Source organism: Coregonus clupeaformis, chromosome 15, assembly GCF_020615455.1.
Source record: "Coregonus clupeaformis isolate EN_2021a chromosome 15, ASM2061545v1, whole genome shotgun sequence".
Classification (NCBI taxonomy): Eukaryota; Metazoa; Chordata; class Actinopteri; order Salmoniformes; family Salmonidae; genus Coregonus; species Coregonus clupeaformis.
The window spans coordinates 40,219,250-40,240,756 of NC_059206.1; the positions used below are offsets into that span (position 1 = coordinate 40,219,250).

Below are 21,507 nucleotides of genomic sequence, written 5' to 3' on the forward strand. Positions count from 1 at the left end.
CTGCAGAGGATAAGTTAATTAGAGTTTCCAGCCTCAGAAATTGCAGCCCAAATAAATGCTTCACAGAGTTCAAGTCACAGACACATCTCAACATCAACTGTTCAGAGGGGACTGTGCGAATCAGGCCTTCATTGTCGAATTGCTGCAAAGAAACCACTACTAAAGGACACCAATAAGAAGAAGAGACCTGCTTGGGACAAGAAACACGAGCAATGGACGTTAGACCGGTGGAAATGTGTCCTTTGGTCTGAAGTCCAAATTGGAGATTTTTGGTTCCAACCGCTGTGTCTTTGTGAGACGCGGTGTGGGTGAACGGATGATCTCTGCATGTGTGGTTCCCACTGTAAATCATGGAGGAGGAGGTGTGGGGGTGCTTTACTGGTGATACTGTCTGTGATTTATTTAGAATTCAAGGCACACTTAACCAACATGGCTACCACAGCATTCTGCAGCGATACGCCATCCCAGCTGGTTTGGCCTTAGTGGGACTATCATTTGTTTTTCAACAGGACAATGACCCAACACACCTTCAGGCTGTGTAAGGGCTATTTTACCAAGAAGGACAGTGATGGAGTGCTGCGTCAGATGACCTGGCCTCCACAATCCCCCGACCTCAACCCAATTGAGATGGTTTGGGATGAGTCGGACGGCAAAGTGAAGGAAAAGCAGCCAACAAGTGCTCAGCATATGTGGGAACTCTTTCAAGACTGTTGGAAAAGCATTCCAGGTGAAGTTGGTTTAGAGAATGCCAAGAGTGTGCAAAGCTGTCATCAAGGCAAAGGGTGGTTATTTGAATAATCTCAAATATAAAATATATTTTGATTTGTGTAACACTTTTTTGGTTACTACGTAATTCGAAATGTGTTATTTAATAGTTTTGATATCTTCACTATTATTCTACAATGTATAAAATAGTAAAATTAAAGAAACACCCTTGAATGAGTAGGTGTGTCCAAACTTTTGACTGGTACTGTAGCCAAGTCATTGTTACTCATTGTGTATCGATTATTACCTTTATTATTATGTGTTTTACTTTTCTATTATTTCTCTATTTTCTTTCTCTCTGCATTGTTGGGAAGGGCCCGTAAGTAAGCATTTCACTGTTAGTCCATACCTGTTGTTTACGAAGCATGTTACGAATAACATTTGATTTGAGAGAGAGACCTTCTCAGAAAGAGCTGTTCTGGAGCTAGCTGAGAGGGTCCTCTCTCTTCTTCTCAGTGCTCAGCTCAGGTCTTCTATAAATAACCAGTTTAGTTCTGCTGTCTCACAGACGAAAATATCCCAGCCACTCTCATTCGCAACTCAACTCTGGGGAAAAGTTTAGAGTGTTGCTAGACAGAACAGTTAAAGGAGCCCTGTCACTCAAACGACACAGAGCTCTCTGTGTCTTACCCTCTCTTGGCATGTCAAGTGTGTCACCTTTATTGGGATGGCAGGCGCAGTTTACCCTGTTAAACACTTATCTCTCTGGAAAGCACATCTGAGATGGGCTGCTAATAACCCAGAGCCTATGCATGAAAGAGCTTTCTGGTTTGACTATTCAGCCTAGATTGATTCATTGGAATTCCCTTCACTTGTTGTCAGCTCAATTGTCAACTCAATTGTCAACTTTGAATGTTGAATGCGACATGAACTTTGCAATAGGTTTTAAATCTTCATCTCTCCTTATTCTCCCCCCTCGCTCTCTTCACTCTCTTCCCTCAGGGTGGAACGAGCTCCTCATCGCATCCTTCTCGCACCGTTCGATAGCGGTGAAAGATGGGATCCTCCTGGCAACAGGGCTACACGTCCATCGTAACAGCGCCCACAGTGCTGGAGTGGGAGCCATATTTGACAGGTAGTCATCATCACCCTGTTGGCACTACCTCATAAGCCTTGATACAATCAACTTTGTGAAATACATTTTTGTTGGTTGCTATGCAATCTTTATCACTAAGTTTCCACAAGTAGGGCGAGAGAAAAGTAGACCCTGACCTGTAACAGTGAAAAGGGAGATGGAGACCTGTCAGAATTTTTGAAGAAATCAATTTATGTGTGTTCCTGATGAAATCACACTCTTCTGATTGATATCCCACGCGGCAGGCTGTGACTATTCCGAAGACGATATTGACCTTCAAAATGTTTTTGACGGATGAATACAAAAGAACAGCATTGAGAATGCCTTCTCAGTGTACACAGAAGTTGATAAAGCCATCCAGTGTGAGATCAATCCAACAGATAGTCAGTATTGTAAACTCTAAACCCTGTGGCCCCTGGCATGCTGAGTCGCCAACTGAAGTGTTATTTTGAGGGCAACAGATTGTCTCTCTCTTCTCTCTTCTCTCTCCCTCTGTCTCTTCTCCCCCCCCACTCTCTCCTTCTCCATCTCTCTCTCCCTCTATCCCCAGCTGGGAGTCTGTGCTCAATGATTAGCATACTGCCAGTTCACTACTTCCAAAGGATGGATTACATCTCTGCATTAACTGGGGAAGCATTAAGATGACTGATAATGTAGCTCTATCTCCTCTTCTCCTCTCCGCCATACAACTGAAGAGGGTGGTTAACTTAAACACTCAAATATTTTTTTACCCTCATTGTTCCTACAGGCAAATTAAATTAGGATGAGCTAAGAGCTGAAATTGACTTTCCTCTCAGAGAGAGAGACAGAGGGAGGTGGAGAGAGAAAGAGACAGAGGGAAATGGAGAGCGAGAGAGAACGGGCGTGACTGAGTCAGAGAGGGGTGAGGAGTTAGAGCGGTCGCATCACACTCCCGAAACGAAACGCCGCCCCACCTAGTGATGTCACATGCGGGCGGTGGGAGCATCAGTGTTACAGTCTGTGATTGTGTTTGTGCTACGTCGTTCATGGATGTCCTTTTCTCAGCCATGTTCTAAGCAGCTTGAATTGCGTGATGTAGGCAGGGCTGTAAGATTTTCCGCTGGTTGAACATTCCCTGTGTGTCAGGGTAGTGGGGTCGTGTTGTGAATTGATTTGTATTGAGTTTCCATTGAGTTACACCTGTAGATAAGGGAGGGTGTAATGAACGGTGACCTACAAATGTGTTGCTGACTGATGGTCAGATCTCTAAGAGCCTGTCTATGTCTCTCCCTCTCTCCATCCAGAGTGCTCACAGAACTGGTGTCCAAGATGAGAGACATGCAGATGGACAAGACAGAGCTGGGTTGCCTTCGGGCCATTGTCCTCTTCAACCCAGGTATCACATAAACACACTCCTAACACCCCTTTAATCCAGAGCCTTCTATTTAGATCATAATAATGTTATAAAGGGCTCTGTTCCCGCTACTCTGACCTCACAAACAATGACTGCATGTGATACCAGTGAACTTGCATACATGTGAAGCCTACACATACACACACATCCCACCAGACCCTTGTTCCTGCCGTGGTTTCTCCCAACTACGAAAGTGGCATGGCGGTTATGTGGTCCGCAACACTCTGCCCACCAGAGATAGCCTCTAACCTCCAGCCCTCTGCTAGCCCTCTGGCCCCGCTGGCACCAGACGCGCTCCCTGTCTTTAATGAGTCTGTGCCATGGCCCCGGAGACAAAGAGCAGTGTGGGAGCATGCCACCGGCCCACAGGGGCTCCGGCGGGCCTCATTCTCCCAGGACAGACTGCTCCTCTGTGCTCCAGAGTCAATCTGCTACAGCCCTGGCTCTGGAACAGATCACAGCCTACTTTCCCCTAATTAGGAGCAGTTCACAGAGACGGCCTAGCTGGGGGAATGCTGGGATTCAGAGAGGCTGAGTCCTTTCCCACACTGAGATGAGAGTATTGCTGTATTCAGGCCTTTTCACTTGCTCCGTGGTAACCAATCAGACCCAGAAATGTGTTGCAATCAATGTTGAATCAGAAGCGTAGCCTAGAGGTGTAGCCTCATCCAGCCTGTGTTATGGGGAGAATTACCATGCATATGTACAGTGCCTTCAGAAACTATTCACACCCCTTGACTTTTTACACATTTTGTTGTGTTACAGCCTGAATTTAAAATTGATTAAATTGAGATTTTATGTCATTAATCTACACCGAATAAGGTCAAAGTGGTATTTTGTTTTGAAAAGCTGAAATATCTTGAGTCAATAAGTATTCAACCCCTTTGTTATGGCAAGCCTAAATCATTTCAGGAGTACATATGTGCTTAACAAATCAAATAATAAATTGCATGGACTCATTCTGTGTGCAGTAATAGTGGTTCACATAATTTTTTTATGATTACCCCATCGCTGTACCCCACACATACAATTATCTGTAAGGTCCCTCAGTCAAGTAGTGAATTTTAAGCACAGAGTCAACCACAAAGACCAGTGAGGTTTTCCAATGCCTCGCAAAGAAGGTCACGGATTGGTAGAAAAAAAGCAGACACATTATCCCTTTGAGCATGGTGAAGTTATTAATTACACTTTGGATGGTGTATCAATACACATAGTCACTACAAAGATATAGGCACCCTTCGTAACTCAGTTTCCGGAAAGGAAGGAAACCGGCCAATGGTGATTTTAATGGCTGTGATGGGAGAAAACTGAGGATGGATCAACAACATTGTATTTATTCCACAATAATAACCTAAATGACAGAGTGAAAAGGAAGCCTGTACAGAATATCCAAAGCATACATCCTGTTTGCAAAAAGCACTAAAGTAAGCACTGCAATAAATGTGCCAAAGATATTAACTTTTTGTCCTGAATACAAAGCATTATGTTTGGGGCAAATCCAACACAACACATCACTGAGTACCGCTCTTCATATTTTCAAGCATGGTGGTGGCTGCATCATGTTATGGGTATGCTTGTTATCGGCAAGGACTAGGGAGTTTTTTAGGATAAAAAGAAACGGAATAGCACTAAGCACAGGCAAAATCTTAGAGGAAAACCTGCTTCTGTCCGCTTTCCAACAGACACTGGACGACGAATTCACCTTTCAGCAGGACAATAACCTAAAACACAAGGTCAAATCTACACTGGAATTGCTTACCAAGATGACATTGAATGTTAAAAGATAAAGATGCCTTCCAGGATCTTACGCAATACAAAGTCGTAACATATAGTACGAATTGGATATCATACAAATAAAAAAGATGATGACGTAGTACACAATTTGATGACGTAGTACACAAAAAACAGGGACCACTTTTGGCTCATGAGCACCACTTTCAAAACTACTGGCTGAAATTATACAAAAGTTTGAGAGTGCATCTTTAAATCGGCTTAAAATCTTTGGCAATACTTGAAAATGGCTGTTTAGCAATGATCAACAACCAACTTGAGAGCACTTGAAGAATTAAGAAAAGAATAATGGGAAAATATTGTACTATCAAGGTGTGCAAAACTGTCAGACACAGCTGTAATGACTGTCAAAGGTGTTTATAACAGGTATTGACACAGGGGTGTGAATACTTATCTAATCAAGATATATGTTTTATTTTTCATATTTTCTTTGATCAAATGTTAGAATTTGTCTTCCATTTTGACATTACAGTATTTTGTGTAGATCGTTGACAAAAAATGACAATTAAATCCATTTTAATCCCACTTTGTAACACAACAAAATGTGGAAAAAGTCAAGGGGTGTGAATACTTTCTGAAGACACTGTACAGGAGACACAGAGCAGTAGAGCAGCTCACGTCAGTTGATTTGATTTGTCTTCTGATGGCAGCATGCAGGTCTTAGCCTTCAGGGGCAGCCAGCCTGTCCACTGAGTTTAGCACTAGCACTGCCTCTCTCACATGTACACACATACACAAAGGCATATTCTATTACACACATACACACAAGCTAGAATGTACACACAAAGCTCATGTACATAAATCTGTACTTGATATCCTGTGACTTTTGTGCCTGGTTGTCTGATGCAGTGTGTCTGTATGTGTCTCTCCTCAGACTCTAAAGGCTTGTCAAACCCAGGCGAGGTGGAGGCTTTGAGAGAGAAGGTCTACGCCTCTCTGGAGGCCTACTGCAAACAGAAATACCCAGATCAGCCTGGCAGGTACGGATGCACGCACCTCCCTCTCTTTCATTAGATCTCTCTCTCTTATTCTCTCTCTTCCTCCACTCGTCTGTCAGTGTGTTTGGCAGAAAGTGCTTTATGTATGTATTGTATATGTACAGAATGTGACAGGTGTTCCAATTATGTCATGGGCAACCCTTTCATGACTTACTGTACATCAACATATGAGACAATATCTTGTCACGTTAATCACTGTTTTGTGTATTTGATTGGGTTAGGTTTGCCAAGTTGTTGCTGCGGTTACCAGCCCTGCGCTCCATTGGTCTGAAGTGTCTGGAGCACCTGTTCTTTTTCAAGCTCATCGGGGACACGCCCATCGACACCTTCCTCATGGAGATGCTAGAGGCGCCCCACCAAATGACATAACTGCAGGCGGGGCGTCACCCGTGTTCCCCTCGCCCCCTCCGCCCCTAACCCCCCTGGACACTATTCCCCCTTGAGAGACATATGTGTCCCCCCCCCTTCTACCCTCTTTGATGTGTTTCAAAAAAAAAGTTCAATGTCTATGGGTCTGTTTTATATATTGTACAAATATATAAATCTAAATATATATATATAACTCATGAGAGGAATTGAGAGACAACGATGGACTGGAGATGAAACGGACCGAGGAGAAAATAAGTGTTTTAAGCCATTGTTCTGTAAGGTGAAACAACAACAGAGAAGACCAGGTGCAACACGTAGCTGTTTGCAGGTGTATTTTTAACTGTGGCGATTTCATCATAGGATGCTCAGCAGCGTAGTAATTGGGACAATCGTGTTTTGGACTTGTTGAAGAGAGGCGGGGCTGCATAGTCTGTCCCTGGCTCTGATTGGAGCCGTCTCAATTTTAGAACTAACTTAATGTTCTGTGTGCAGAGGGGAGGAGCCAGGCCCGGTCTTGTCTGGTCCAATCCGGTCAAGTCTTGTCCGATTCAATCCGGACTGGTCCGGTTGGGTCTGTTTTGAGGTGTATTGTAGAAAAGGACTCAGAGGTGAGACCATGCAGATAAACGGTGCTCCACTCAGGTCTCTGAACCCAAACTAAGCCGTTTCTCCACATCTCCTTATTCTATTAGCACTGTGTGAACATAAGAGGAAAGACAATACGTCACTACATTGGTCCAGTGTTCAGAGGCTCATATAGCTTTAGAGACTGATTGGAGTGAAAGCCTGCAGTGTGGCCTCTTTGGACCAGAGCTGGATGACCTTCATGTGGCCTAGTCTGTCTGCACAGAGAAGCTTTAGGCACAGTGTGTATCTGGAGTCACCCTTACATAGGCCCTATACTACATGTGCATTACTGTGTGCTCTGGAAGGTTGACACAGGAAGGAAAGCAAACAGATGTATGTTTTCATACTACAAGTATTTTTCCTTTTTCCTGTCTTGAGTTAAGGTGACCACAAAATGAAGAAGAAATATACAGATGGTTTGACTGAACTGTACTGTAAGGAAATAGTGTCCGCTGATCTGAACTGTGCTTTTTAAAGTGATGCCATGTCTTCGTCATGTCTCCCTCCACCTCTGACACCTTTTGTTTCCACTCTTCTGTGAATTTCAACACACCATGATTGACCTTCACACAGCAACCAAGCATACTGTTCCTCACAGTGTAACCTAGCTTTAGAATGGCCTTTGACCTGTACTGGACATTACAACCACATACAGTATTGATGGTATATGTTTAAGAATTTGCAAAACAATTTGCAATTACCTCTGTTTTCATCACCCCCCTAGACAGCCCCATGTCAAACAGTTATTGGGAGAAGTGCTTCAATACATTCATGTTCATGGCTAGATGTTCTCTTATTTCTTGCCACTTAACCTATTGCGGAGCCCATGCTGCTCCATTGCGATCTCACCTCTGGGGCAGCCAGACCAGGCTGAGGCCCAGGCCATCCATCCATCCACTCTGACTGGAGGATGTGGGCCTGGTGAAGACAGAGACCGTTGACTGCTCCACTGCCCAGCCTCCCCTCACCCTCAGAGGGATCCATTGCCTGCACTTCTGTGGACAACACAGTTTCATTTAAGTAAAATTGAAATGTTAAATATGTAATGTTATGTATAAATCTGCTATATGCCCATATTGCGCTTTTTTTCTTTCTATGCTGCAAGCTGCTGCATAACTATGCATCTAGCGTTTTTTTCCAAAGATCGTCCATAGATAGTATGGTTTGTTCTTATTATAAAGGGGTGGCTAAACCCTGTCATGTATGACAGCAGACTGATTTGGATTTCAATCAACTCTAGCAGAGATCCAGGACCGAGTTTGGCAGTCCACATTATGATAGCAGACTAGGGAGAGCCAGAGAGAAACAGACTAGAACATTTGCTTTGAGATAGAAGAGGGTTTGACCAGCGAGAATAGGGAATTTGGTGACTATGGGAGAGCTGTGACTTCCCCCTAGTGGAAGAGATGCAGCACTGTAACATTACTTGAATTTTGTACAAGTATTTAATCAGAAATTGCACTTTTTCATGACATTATCAATGTTCATTTTTGTCTTTGGTCAGTCAAAACCTCAATGTGTTTGCTCACAGAAAGATTGAATGAGTGACAATAACCTCAGCAGGATTGATTGACACGTCCTTAGTCCAAATCTAGCTCATGTATTTTAGAGAGGTGATTGCATTTTCATTAGGTCTTATTTTAAACTATTCAGGAGACAGAAAAAATTACTGCGGTGTTAAGGCCAATTCTGTCTTAACAGTATTTTTATCAAGACTAATCGTAATTGTCTGTAAAAAAAAAAAAAAAAAAATTCAATGAATTGACTCATTGTTCAAATGATTCCAATTTAAGCACTAGTAAAAGTAGTTATCTGGAAATTGCCTTCTCTGGAACATGAGTAGGTAAAATCAAACTGTTTGCACCTCAACAAACATTTCAGAAAAATAACCACATGCATTTTGATGATTCATTTATTTGCAAACAAGTTTGTCCAACTTTTTAGATGTACACCTAATATACACCTGCTCACTTGTCTGTCTCCTTTTCTGCGCTTGATCAGGTTAATGTGATTTGAGACCCCAGGTATATACTGTACGTTAAAGCCATACGCAGATGTGCAAGCTCGCTCACTCCTGCAGGGAATGGACAGAGAAGGGTCCTCTGGACTGATACAGAAATGATTACTTAGAATGAATAGCTACAGAAAATGCTTTATATACCATAAAGCTATATTTTGTCTATATGTGTATATATTTATAAATATCTATAAATCCGTTCTGTAAGTGTTTCCAGTTAATTTAGCAACAGGGAGACAAGTAGTTCAGTTAAAACTGAGCCAGACCAGATTTTTTTCAAATGCCATGTTTTTTTTGCATTGACCTTGATTCTCTAAAAGCAAAAGTAAGCAAAAGTAAATCAACCAGCATAATACCAGCAGCGCAAAGCCCTAACCCTCACCAGCTAACATCTGTTCTATATGGGACCTGAAAACAGCAGAACATCTGGTTATTACACACAAAAGACATGAAGCCCTCCAAAGTCGACTTGTTGCTTAGCTACTTGTATGTTCAACAATGTTATCAGGAAACACTGAGCTCATGACACAATCACAGCTTTCTTTGTCGCATTCAGTAAAATGTCAAGAAAAAACACACTTCTTGATATATATTTTTGTACAAAGGTAATTTTATCCCTTGCTTATGTACTCTGTACCTCCCATTTTCCTCCCGTGGGCTGTTGTATACATTGTTTGTGTAAATGTTGATTTAAAATGGGGAAGAAAATAAATCAGACCTAATGGACTGAGTGAGCAGAGTGGTTGCCGTGACACCCTGGTAACTGTCGCCTATACTTTGCCTTTTCTGGCCTATCGATACAATATGGGATTGTCCTCTCATTACATTTTTGTCCATTTTTAACGAGATGGAAAACGTCATCTGTTCTTTGTGGGTTGTTCTCCGATATTCTATCTTTCATGGAAAGACAAAAAGATTATAAAAAAAATCTAAAAGTAAATGTTGATGCTCCTTTTGTCTTTGTGCTGTTATGTGTTGTCCTCTCCCCTAATAGGACATTACTTTTAAAAAGCAACGAAACCCTTTGAATACAGCTTGTGGCATCGATTCGAGTCAAACCGTTATTAAAAATGGACTAAAGTTTAAATAGGATAATTTTGGTCATGTCAGTCTCATCGGAGTTTGGAACGTGCATCACAACGGGTTGAAGGTTGGGTTTGGATTTGATTATGTCAAATTTTCCCACTAACATGGGATGAACACCTGCGGAGATTGCTTTCTAATAGTTTACAGTGAGACAAACCTGCCCAGCAGCTCCGACTTTGTTGACGTAAGACATTTTTTAACCTTAAGATGTTAAACTGCTCAACTAAAACATCCTTGGCAAAAAAAGTCAACATTTATTACAGATTTCTTGAGTCATTTTAAAGTCATTCTGCTTCTGTCTCATGGGGGTCACGCATCATTAACCAAACGCGGAATCGGCTAGGAAACACCTCCAAGAATGAAATCTTGTTTTCTAATGAGTAACAGAAAAACAAGTGCCAATTGGCATGTTCAGTGGCTCTAACGTCGTCACGCAGTTATAGCGACTTTGTTTAGAAAGTGTCACTGATTACCATATTTTGAACATCTTAGAAAATGCTCTTTATTAAGTCACAGCTGTCAAATGCAAACGCATATTCACAAAATCCAGATTGACTAAATGCAGATACAGAATTTCATGCAGTCCTTGATACCACTGCAGCGCTATGAACATCCAGAAGAAAGGGAGAGCAGTAAAACAGGTTCATGTTGTGTATTGAACTACTAGCTATCAAGACAGAGTTAAAAGAGAACGATACAGAAAGACCGCTAAAATATTGCTTGTCTTAAAAAACAACAATACATATGTTGATGTAGTAATATGTACAGAATGGAGAGCACAAAAATGCTTGTATTTGGTCACTGTGCTTTGAAATCTAAACCAGGTTGTGTTAACGTAATGACAGCCAGACACGGAGTTAGGACCGATGTAAGAACAGTGCAAGGCAATGGACTGGATACATCTCTAAATTAAAGATTCTAAAATAATCATTAAAATGAAAAACAAAACAGCCTCTTCAGGGTTTATTTCTTTCCTAACAATTAACATTACTTTGAATTATTAACTTTGAATATAATGGAGTTGAGACCAGTAAATGCACTGACAGTACAGGCAAGAGCACCTTCAATGTAGGCTCTTGTCGATATACTTTGCAACCCACCATTTACACGTAATGTGAATTCTAGAGGGATCAGTTGAGCACCAACAATGTATTATACAGAATCAGAATACACCTAGTAAAATGTACAAGTGAGTTCAAAACAAGGCAGCACTCGCTGTGTCCGAGCATAGTGGCGATACCAAACTAGAGAAACTGTTAGTTGAGTGACTTGTAGAGAAGTGGTTGAGAAACTGCTGGCAAAACTAAAAACTCCTTGTTGAAATAGACTATGAACTCCAGACATGGCTATGGAAATCCACCTGCTAGGGACAGTAAAGTCACCAATTAGTCAAAAAATGTATATAACCCCTTCGATGCATTCCGAGCTTTGAAAATATTGTTTTATAATAAATACAACATAAAATGAACCTCAAGCACTCCCGTGTACGAAGCTTTGTTTCAACTCCTCTTCATACTGACTGTTTAATTACGAATATTGGAAATATGACAGTTATCACTCATCTATTAGCCTGGTCACAGATCTGTTTGTGCTACCATGTCACCAACATGTTTGGCATGACACCACAAACTGATCTGGGTCCAGGCTACTAATCTACTGCATTTCAATGAGACTTACAGTTAGTAAAAGTGAAATATCAGACACCAAACAGTGAAGCAGTCCGTTAATCTGAAGAAAAAAAACACCTTACATGGGAGATAGGAGTACTTACTTGAGGCCAATCCAATCTGGCAAAAACAAAGCGTGTATCAATACTAAGACACCTACACATAGAGTAAAGCATAAGATACCATGTGACCATTTTCCTCCTGAATGACAAAGGTTGATTCTCATATTTCAATTGATGAAACACAAACATCCAGCTAACAGTAAGAGTAAGGCAGAGATAGTAGAGCATGTAAGGGCACAAGCAAGACCAAGCGGAGGGTTGTGGTGGTTGGGTTGGGGTTTGCACTGGTTCTGGATGAAGGGCAGGTGTGTGGTTGTGGTGATGTTCTGGACTTGAGTTCCTTTGGTTCTTCTAGTTGAGGCTCAGTCCAAGGCATTCGGGTCCAGCTAGAAACAGTCAAATGAAAAGTACAATGAAATGAAAATAAAATAAGCAAGCCCAGGGGCTTAGCAGTCGCTCCTCCACAGTTTAATGGTTTTGTCGTTTTCTAGCGCCGCAGACGCAATGATGTTCTCTGTGGGGTGGCAGGCAGTAGAAATCACCACATCTAGGACAGAGACGGTGGGAGGGAGAAGAGAAAAGCAGAGAATGAAACAGACATTATGTGAGAATTTTTCACCTCACAGTAATAATAACCAGTTCCATCAACATCTTGTCATGACTCTCCCCTACCTGTATGGCCCTGTAGTTTCTGTACGATCTCCTTGGTCTGCAGGTTCCAGATGTACACCATGTTGTCCTCTGAGCCAGAGACAATCCACTGAGAGACAGAGCATAAGAAAGAGAATGATACTTCAGAAGTAGCTATTGGGAAAAGCATACAAGTCATCTCGAAAATCAATTTCTAGACATGCATGCAAGAGAGGGGATGAGTTTACCTTTCCACCGGTGACAGAGAAATTTGCAAATATGCAGTACTTTTCGTTTTTGTGGCCGGTGTATGTTTTCAAGCACTGAAATGAGAGGAGAACACTTACTGAAGAGAACATGTAAAGAACTGAAACCTTTGAATCAAGAGCATTCCACAATACCATGTTGGATCAAATTGCAACATGAATTAGCCATATCTTACCTTTCCTTTGCTGTAGTCCCAAAGCTTCAGGGTGCTACAAATTAAAATAAATAAAATTAAAATCACTGTTAGAAGACAGCATCCCAAAAGAAACAATGGTGAATAATTAATTAGCATTTATGAGTGATGAAGAAGCCTTTCTTTGTAGATTTGCTTGAGCGTTCCTTCCCATTGAAATGAAACTCTTTGGTCCAGTGGTACTGCACAGTCTAATAGGGCCCTCTACTGGTGCAGTAGTACATGACAAAGATGACGTGGTCCTGTATACAGTTGAAGTCGGAAGTTTACATACACCTTAGCCAAATACATTTCAACTCAGTTTTTCACAATTCCTGACATTTAATCCTAGTAAACATTCCCTGTCTTAGGTCAGTTAGGATCACCACTTTATTTTAAGAATGTGAAATGTCAGAATAATAGTAGAGAATGATTTATTTCAGCTTTTATTTCTTTCATCACATTCCCAGTGGGTCAGAAGTTTACATACACTCAATTAGTATTTGGTAGCATTGCTTTAAAATTGTTTAACTTGGGTCAAACGTTTTGGGTAGCCTTCCACAAGCTTCCCACAATAAGTTGGGTGAATTTTGGCCCATTCCTCCTGACAGAGCTGGTGTAACTGAGTCAGGTTTGTAGGCCTCCTTGCTCGCACACGCCTTTTCAGTTCTGCCCACAAATGTTCTATAGGATTGAGGTCAGGGCTTTGTGATGGCCACTCCAATACCTTGACTTTGTTGTCCTTAAGCCATTTTGCCACAACTTTGGAAGTATGCTTGCAGTCATTGTCCATTTGGAAGACCCATTTGCGACCAAGCTTTAACTTCCTGACTGATGTCTTGAGATGTTGCTTCAATATAGCCACATAATTTTCCTTCCTCATGATGCCATCTATTTTTTGAAGTGCACCAGTCCCTCCTGCAGCAAAGCACCCCCACAGCATGATGCTGCCACCCCCGTGCTTCATGGTTGGGATGGTGTTCTTCAGCTTGCAAGCAACCCACTTTTTCCTCAAAACATAACGATGGTCATTATGGCCAAACAGTTCTATTTTTGTTTCATCAGACCAGAGGACATTTCTCCAAAAAGTATGATCTTTGTCCCCATGTGCAGTTGCAAACCGTAGTCTGGCTTTTTATGGCGGTTTTGGAGCAGTGGTTTCTTCCTTGCTGAGCGGCCTTTCAGGTTATGTTGATATAGGACTCATTTTACTGTGGATATAGATACTTTTGTACCTGTTTCCTCCAGGATCTTCACAATGTCCTTTGCTGTTGTTCTGGGATTGATTTGCACTTTTCACACCAAAGTACGTTCATCTCTAGGAGACAGAACGCGTCTCCTTCCTGAGCGGTATGACGGCTGCGTGGTCCCATGGTGTTTATACTTGCGTACTATTGTTTGTACAGATGAACGTGGTACCTTCAGGCATTTGGAAATTGCTCCCAAGGATGAACCAGACTTGTGGAGGTCTACAATTTTTGGCTGATTTCTTTTGATTTTCCAATGATGTCAAGCAAAGAGGCACTGAGTTTGAAGGTAGGCCTTGAAATACATCCACAGGTACACCTCCAATTGACTAAAATTATGTCAATTAGCCTATCAGAAGCTTCTAAAGCCATGACATAATTTTCTGGAATTTTCCAAGCTGTTACAATTTAGTGTATGTAAACTTCTGACCCACTGGAATTGTGATACAGTGGATTATAAGTGAAATAATGTGTCTGTAAACAATTGTTGGAAACATTACTTGTGTCATGCACAAAGTAGATGTCCTAACCGACATGCCAAAACTATACTTTGTTAACAAGAAATTTGTGGAGTGGTTGAAAAACAAGTTTGAATGACTCCAACCTAAGTGTATGTAAACTTCCGACTTCAACTGTATATGTCTTATCCTACTAAATTTGAGGGAAAGTGACAGTGCTCTACTGATAATCTAACACTCACTTGTCCAATGTGGCAGCCAGAATGTATTTGCCATTTGGTGAGAACTTCACAAATGACACCGGGGGGTTGTCATCATCTGCAAAAGACAGAAGAATACTATACAATGTTATACTTCCTATAGCTAGGTTTCCATAAATGTGGCAATTTCTTTTCAAGCAAATATTCTAATATTCAGTCAAAAGAACATGCACATTTTACCAACAACGGTGTGTTTCCATCAAACTGGCTTATTGCCAATAAAAGGCTGTGCGTAATGACGTAGGCAACACAAAAAGCACTTTGTCATAACTTTTCATGTACATAATAAAAAAGCAGACATTCTATGCGTTTCCATCCCATTTCTAACTGTTGATGGTTTTGTCACAACAACAACAAAATCTGTGATGAACAGCAAATGTGCCCACTATGGTCTTGGCATGCGCTCTAGCCAACAGCTCGCAGATACAGTGCTGAGGGTACATGATGAGATTATGGATAAGAGCGATATCATTTTTATTTGTCAATTGGCAGCCAATAATCAATCATCATGTCACCAGCAAACAAATTAAGACTCTGGATATCTATTGAGGAAAGCAGCATCAAACTCATCTCCATGCACTTTCACCACCCTGTGAAGTTCATCATAACTTATTTTATCTGTAGCCTAATAAACTGTGCATGCTTTTTTAAGTCCAGGTAGTGGGAGGACCACACAACATAGCTTCGCGTGACTGCAAATTTACCTCGCTATGATGGTTATTCCATCAACAATTGCACAATAAATAGTTTCCACTGCCATTTGTCGCATAATCTAATAACCGACAAGAAAATTATCCATCCGTCTAGCGTATTTGATTTTGTCAACATTTAGGACATTCACCGACAATTTGACAGTTTCCATCAGGCCTGTTGTCCGACAGGTACTTTACTCGCATAAAAATGGTTGGATTGAAACCTGGTTACAGATGCTGCCATTCTGGCTGGTGAAGCTTACCAATTAGTGTTTTCAGACACTGTCCTGATGCTGTGTCCCAGATTCGGCTATGGACAGACAGGAGATATTAACGTCAATACTGTTTCATACATTTCTCAAACAATATCCAAATAATATTTACGATAAATTAGCCATCATTAAAACGCAGATGTTCTTTTAGGTCATTAAGTTAATACACTTACAGTCATATCTTTGCAAAGTACATTCAACAAAATGAAAAAATGAAAAATCCCTCACCAGAGGCCATCGTAGCTGCTGGACACAATCAATGAGCCATCTCTGTTGAAATGGACCTGCATGGCAACATAGAGCAGATTAGAGATATATGCAGACTGACCAGATGGTGTGATAATCAACTACTATAAGCAGAAAAATCTATTATCTGAAGTAGATTGTTTTTAGGTTCATTGAAGATGTCTACATGTGCATAGTCTCTTACTGCTGAGACTGGGTCGGAGTGAGCCGGCAGGGTCTTCAAGCATTTTCCGGTTTTAACATCCCATATCCGCACGCTCTCGTCAAACTAGAAGAGAACTCATGTTAGCACACAATGCAACAAATATTCATCACTACTTGGTAGAAATCAGGGTTAGCAATAACCTTTTCTACGTACAAATATAGGAATGCTGCATTAGTGTATTAGCAGGTAGGACTTACTGATCCAGACACGATGAGATTGGACTGGGGGTTAAAGTTGCAGCAGAATACATAGTTGCTGTGGCCTTTCAACGTCTTTAAACATTTCCCCTGCAATAAAGGAAAGGAGTGGGTTTTAATGAAACGTTCACAGTAAGAGCTCATTATGGTCGATCGAGCATCTACTGCAGGGTCTGGAAGTAGCATTTATGATGCAATTGCAGAGAAAACAGTTGAAGGTAGTTTCTCGAGCCATTGCTTAATAGCATTAGTGCAATGACTGGAAGTCTACCGGAACAACAGACTTTCAGTCATTGCGCTAACGCTAGTTAGCATTGGCTCGCGAAACTACCTTTTAACTTCCATCATACTGGACGCAGACACATAAAAATTGTATCCGTGAGTTCATCTGACTCTTGCACTATCCCTTTAACACCATGATAACGTGGGTGAAAAAAGGACCCCTACCCAGTGGGCATACGACATGATAAAGACATATTTTTCTGGTTGAAATCTGGTCGAGACGTCTTATAACCAAATCACAACCAGATTAAGATGCATTTTTCAATACATCTTATTTTGATTGATATCTGTTTTTTGGTTTAAATCTGAAAAGTTATCTAAATCCTACTCAATTAATAGAAACCAATCTATACTGAACAAAAATATAAATGCAACATGTAAAGTATTGGTCCCATGTTTCATGAGCTGAAATAAAAGAACCCAGAAATGTTCCATACGCACAAAAAGCTTATTTCTCTCAAATGTTGTGCACAAATTTGTTTACATCCCTGTTAGTGAGCATTTCTCTTTTGACAAGATAATCCATCCACCTGACAGGTGTGGCATATCAAGAAGCAGGTTAAACAGCATGATCATTACACAGGTGCACGTTGTGCTGGGGACAATAAAAGGTCACTCTAAAATGTGCAGTTTTGTCACACAACACAATGCCACAGATGTCTTAAGTTTTGAAGGAGCATGCAATTGGCATGCTGACTGCAGGAATGTCCACCAGAGCTGTTGCCAGAATTTAATGTTAATTTCTCTACCATAAGCCACCTCCAAACTTGTTTCAGAGAATTTGGCAGTACATCCAACCGGCCTCACAACCGCAGACCACATGTACAGTTGTGGTCAAAAGTTGAGAGAATGACACAAATACTAATTTTCACAAAGTCTGCTGCCTCAGTTTTGATGATGGCAATTTGCATATACTCCAGAATGTCATATAGAGTGATCAGATGAATTGCAATTTATTGCAAAGTCTCTCTTCGCCATGAAAATGAACTTAAATCCCCCCAAAACTTTTCCACTGCATTTCAGCCCTGCCACAAAAGGACCAGCTGCCATCATGTCAGTGATTCTCTCATTAACACAGGTGAGAGTGTTGACGAGGACAAGGCTGGAGATCACTCTGTCATGCTGATATAGTTAGAATAACAGACTGGAAGCTTTAAAAGGAGGGTGGTGTTTGAAATCATTGTTCTTCCTCTGTTAACCATGGTTACCTGCAAGGAAACACGTGCTGTCATCATTGCTTTGCACAAAAAGGGCTTCACAGGCAAGGATATTGCTGCTAGTAAGATTGCACCTAAATCAACCATTTATCGGATCATCAAGAACTTCAAGGAGAGAGGTTCAATTGTTGTGAAGGTGTCAGGGCGCCCAAGACAGTCCAGCAAGCGCCAGGACCGTCTCCTAAAGTTGATTCAGCTGCGGGATCGGGGCACCACCAGTGCAGAGCTTGCTCAGGAATGGCAGCAGGCAGGTGTGCGTGCATCTGCACGCACAGTGAGGCGAAGACTTTTGGAGGATGGCCTGGTGTCAAGAAGGGTAGCAAAGAAGCCACTTCTCTCCAGGAAAAACATCAGAGACAGACTGATATTCTGCAAAAGGTACAGGGATTGGACTGCTGAGGAGTGGTTTAAAGTCATTTTCTCTGATGAATCCCCTTTCCGATTGTTTGGGGCATCCAGAAAACACCTTGTCCGGAGAAGACAAGGTGAGCGCTACCATCAGTCCTGTGTCATGCCAACAGTAAAGCATCCTGAGACCATTCATGTGTGGGGTTGCTTCTCAGCCAAGGGAGTGGCCTCACTCACAATTTTGCCTAAGAACACAGCCATGAATAAAGACTGGTACCATCACATCCTCCAAGAGCAACTTCTCCCAACCATCCAAGAACAGTTTGGTGACGAACAATGCCTTTTCCAGCATGATGGAGCACCTTGCCATAAGGCAAAAGTGATAACTAAGTGGCTCGGGGAACAAAACATTGAAATGGCCAGGAAACTCCCCAGACCTTAATCCCATTGAGAACTTGTGGTCGATCCTCAAGAGGCAGGTGGACAAACAAAAACCCATAAATTCTGACAAACTCCAAGCATTGATTATGCAAGAATGGGCTGCCATCAGTCAGGATGTGGCCCAGAAGTTAATTGACAGCATGCCAGGGCGGATTGCAGAGGTCTTGAAAAAGAAGGGTCAACACTGCAAATATTGACTCTTTGCATAAACTTTATGTAATTGTCAATAAAAGCCTTTGACACTTATGGAATGATTGTAATTATACTTCAGTATACCATAGTAACATCTGACAAAAACTTTTGACCACGACTGTAAACACGCCAGCCCAGGACCTCCACATTTGGCTTCTTCACCTGCTGGATCGTCTGAGACCAGCCACCCGGACAGCTGATGAAACTGAGGAGTATTTCTGTCTGTAATAAAGTCATTTTGTGGGGAAAAACTCCTTCTGATTGGCTGGGCCTGTCTCCCCAGTGGATGGGCCTGGCACCCATAGCTGCGACCCTGCCCAGTCATGTGAAATCCATAGATTAGGATCTAATGAATTTATTTCAATTGACCGATTTCCATTTATGAACTGTAACTCAGTAAAATCGTTGTAATTGTTGCATGTTGTGTTTATATTTTTGTTCAGTATATATAAACATGTGCATAGTGTTTGTGGGCCATGCACCCATTGCATATAAGACACTAGAACCATTACAATTATTAAAATTGGAGTAATGTTCTTTTTCCACAGGGTTTACGTGATTCATCTTAGCACACTTGGCAAACAACAGCTGACAGAGCGCACCAAAGCGGGTTAGGGTCTCGTGGCATACTGTACCCAGTCAGCAAACTGGGCTCGGGCCTATTCTGTTTGAGACCCGGGGGACTTACATTTACATTTTTACATTTTAGTCATTTAGCAGACGCTCTTATCCAGAGCGACTTACAGGAGCAATTAGGGTTAAGTGCCTTGCTCAAGGGCACATTTACGTCATTTAGCAGACGCTCTTATCCAGAGCGACTCACAAATTGGTGCATTCACCCTATAGCCAATGGGATAACCACTTTACAATTTTTTTGGGGGGGTAGAAGGATTACTTTATCCTATCCCAGGTATTCCTTAAAGAGGTGGGGTTTCAAATGTCTCCGGAAGGTGGTGAGTGACTCCGCTGTCCTGGCGTCGTGAGGGAGCTTGTTCCACCATTGGGGTGCCAGAGCAGCGAACAGTTTTGACTGGGCTGAGCGGGAACTATGCTTCCGCAGAGGAAGGGAGCCAGCAGGCCAGAGGTGGATGAACGCAATGCCCTCGTTTGGGTGTAGGGACTGATCAGAGCCCGAAGGTACAGAGGTGCCGTTCCCCTCACTGCTCCATAGGCAAGCACCATGGTCTTGTAACGGATGCGAGCTTCAACTGGAAGCCAGTGGAGTGTGCGGAGGAGGGGGTGACGTGAGAGAACTTGGGAAGGTTGAACACCAGACGGGCTGCGGCGTTCTGGATGAGTTGTAGGGGTTTAATGGCACAGGCAGGGAGGCCAGCCAACAGCGAGTTGCAGTAATCCAGACGGGAGATGACAAGTGCCTGGATTAGGACCTGTGCCGCTTCCTGTGTAAGGCAGGGTCGTACTCTCCGAATGTTGTAGAGCATGAACCTGCAGGAGCGGGTCACCGCCTTGATGTTAGCGGAGAACAACAGGGTGTTGTCCAGGGTCACGCCAAGGCTCTTCGCACTGACTTGACTCGGACTCAGGGGGCTTCATGTGGGCCGAGCTCTTCCCAAGTTCGGCAGAATCATATTACTCTGGGCTCCAGCTAATGGTACTCGGTCTGAGTCCACTTCAGTTTATCTGGCCAGATTAACTTTTTCAGGAGTAGGGCCATTGAGGTTTTTATTCAGCAGGTGATGAAATACCCAAACATTTTTTTTTTTTTTTTTTTTTTACAATAAGGTGATATATTTCACCTCCAAGTTATCGAATTCGCTAGGTCATTAAAAGCTCAAACTTGTGACAGTCTCTGCGGTCCTATAGTGATCAGAGATGGTCCCTAATTTAGAGAATCTCTGATGCTAGAAATCCTTTTGCATTTACTACAGGCTGTGGCAGTGTTTTTCGTAGTTGCAATCCAGCCAATTGAAAAGTGTGCATTCACTTCCATAACATTTGTTCTAGGCTACCAGCATGTAAGATAAACATGTACAATAATAAAGGATACCCTAATTAAATTTCACTACCTTTAAAATGCAGTAAAACTGCAGTACAATGGAATAATGGTTAAATTTATTATATATGGTAGCTTGCTGTGTGTGTTGGCTTCTAATGGTAATCTTTTATATTTGTTAGCTAATTGCACTGTTAATTGTACTGCATGTTTTCTTCTGTTCCACTGAATGCTGTTTTGATGTTTCTATTATGACAAAATAAAATAAATAACAAGTAGGCCTGTCTTATTTCAGTATCCTACTACAATCCACCATATTTGACAAAACCCTTATTATTGCACCTGAATTAGACCCTGAAAATATGTCCATTATATTTTTCCTTAAAGCTTTTAAGCAATTAACAATGTGTTCAGTAATTGTATTTTAATTTCAGTAGCTAAATTAGTAGGTAGACATATCAATTCATGCTACAACTTGGATTGGAATCTGTGCTTCACACGCAGCAATAGATCTCTGTGCGCAGGCAGCCAGCTTTTTCGAACGCATCTGTCAACATTCCATAAGGCAATTGGGACAGAGCGCCCAGTAGCCTAC

At 41.9% G+C, this 21,507-nt stretch overlaps 2 protein-coding genes across 7 annotated transcripts in view; one reads left to right on the top strand and one right to left on the bottom strand.

Moving 5' to 3' along the window:
- Positions 1-9,957, top strand: part of LOC121582449 (retinoic acid receptor RXR-alpha-A) — a 151,247-nt gene extending 141,290 nt beyond the window's left edge. For all 6 annotated transcript variants that reach the window (XM_041898237.2, XM_041898239.2, XM_041898238.2 and 3 more), the window contains 4 exons: positions 1,708-1,840; positions 3,106-3,197; positions 5,881-5,986; positions 6,226-9,957. In XM_041898237.2, the coding sequence (XP_041754171.1) occupies positions 1,708-1,840; positions 3,106-3,197; positions 5,881-5,986; positions 6,226-6,373 (479 nt within the window). In that variant the 3' untranslated portion in view covers positions 6,374-9,957. The remainder of the gene's footprint in view (positions 1-1,707; positions 1,841-3,105; positions 3,198-5,880; positions 5,987-6,225) is intronic.
- A 1,076-nt stretch (positions 9,958-11,033) lies between these two features.
- The window catches only part of LOC121582451 (WD repeat-containing protein 5), a 35,662-nt gene continuing 25,188 nt past the window's right edge, over positions 11,034-21,507 (bottom strand). Inside the window, exons 6-14 of the mRNA XM_041898243.2 lie at positions 16,479-16,568; positions 16,261-16,344; positions 16,059-16,114; positions 15,822-15,868; positions 14,849-14,924; positions 12,905-12,938; positions 12,711-12,785; positions 12,505-12,592; positions 11,034-12,379 (exon numbers count right to left, since the gene is read on the bottom strand). Of these exons, the coding sequence (XP_041754177.1) occupies positions 12,279-12,379; positions 12,505-12,592; positions 12,711-12,785; positions 12,905-12,938; positions 14,849-14,924; positions 15,822-15,868; positions 16,059-16,114; positions 16,261-16,344; positions 16,479-16,568 (651 nt within the window). The 3' untranslated portion in view covers positions 11,034-12,278. The remainder of the gene's footprint in view (positions 12,380-12,504; positions 12,593-12,710; positions 12,786-12,904; positions 12,939-14,848; positions 14,925-15,821; positions 15,869-16,058; positions 16,115-16,260; positions 16,345-16,478; positions 16,569-21,507) is intronic.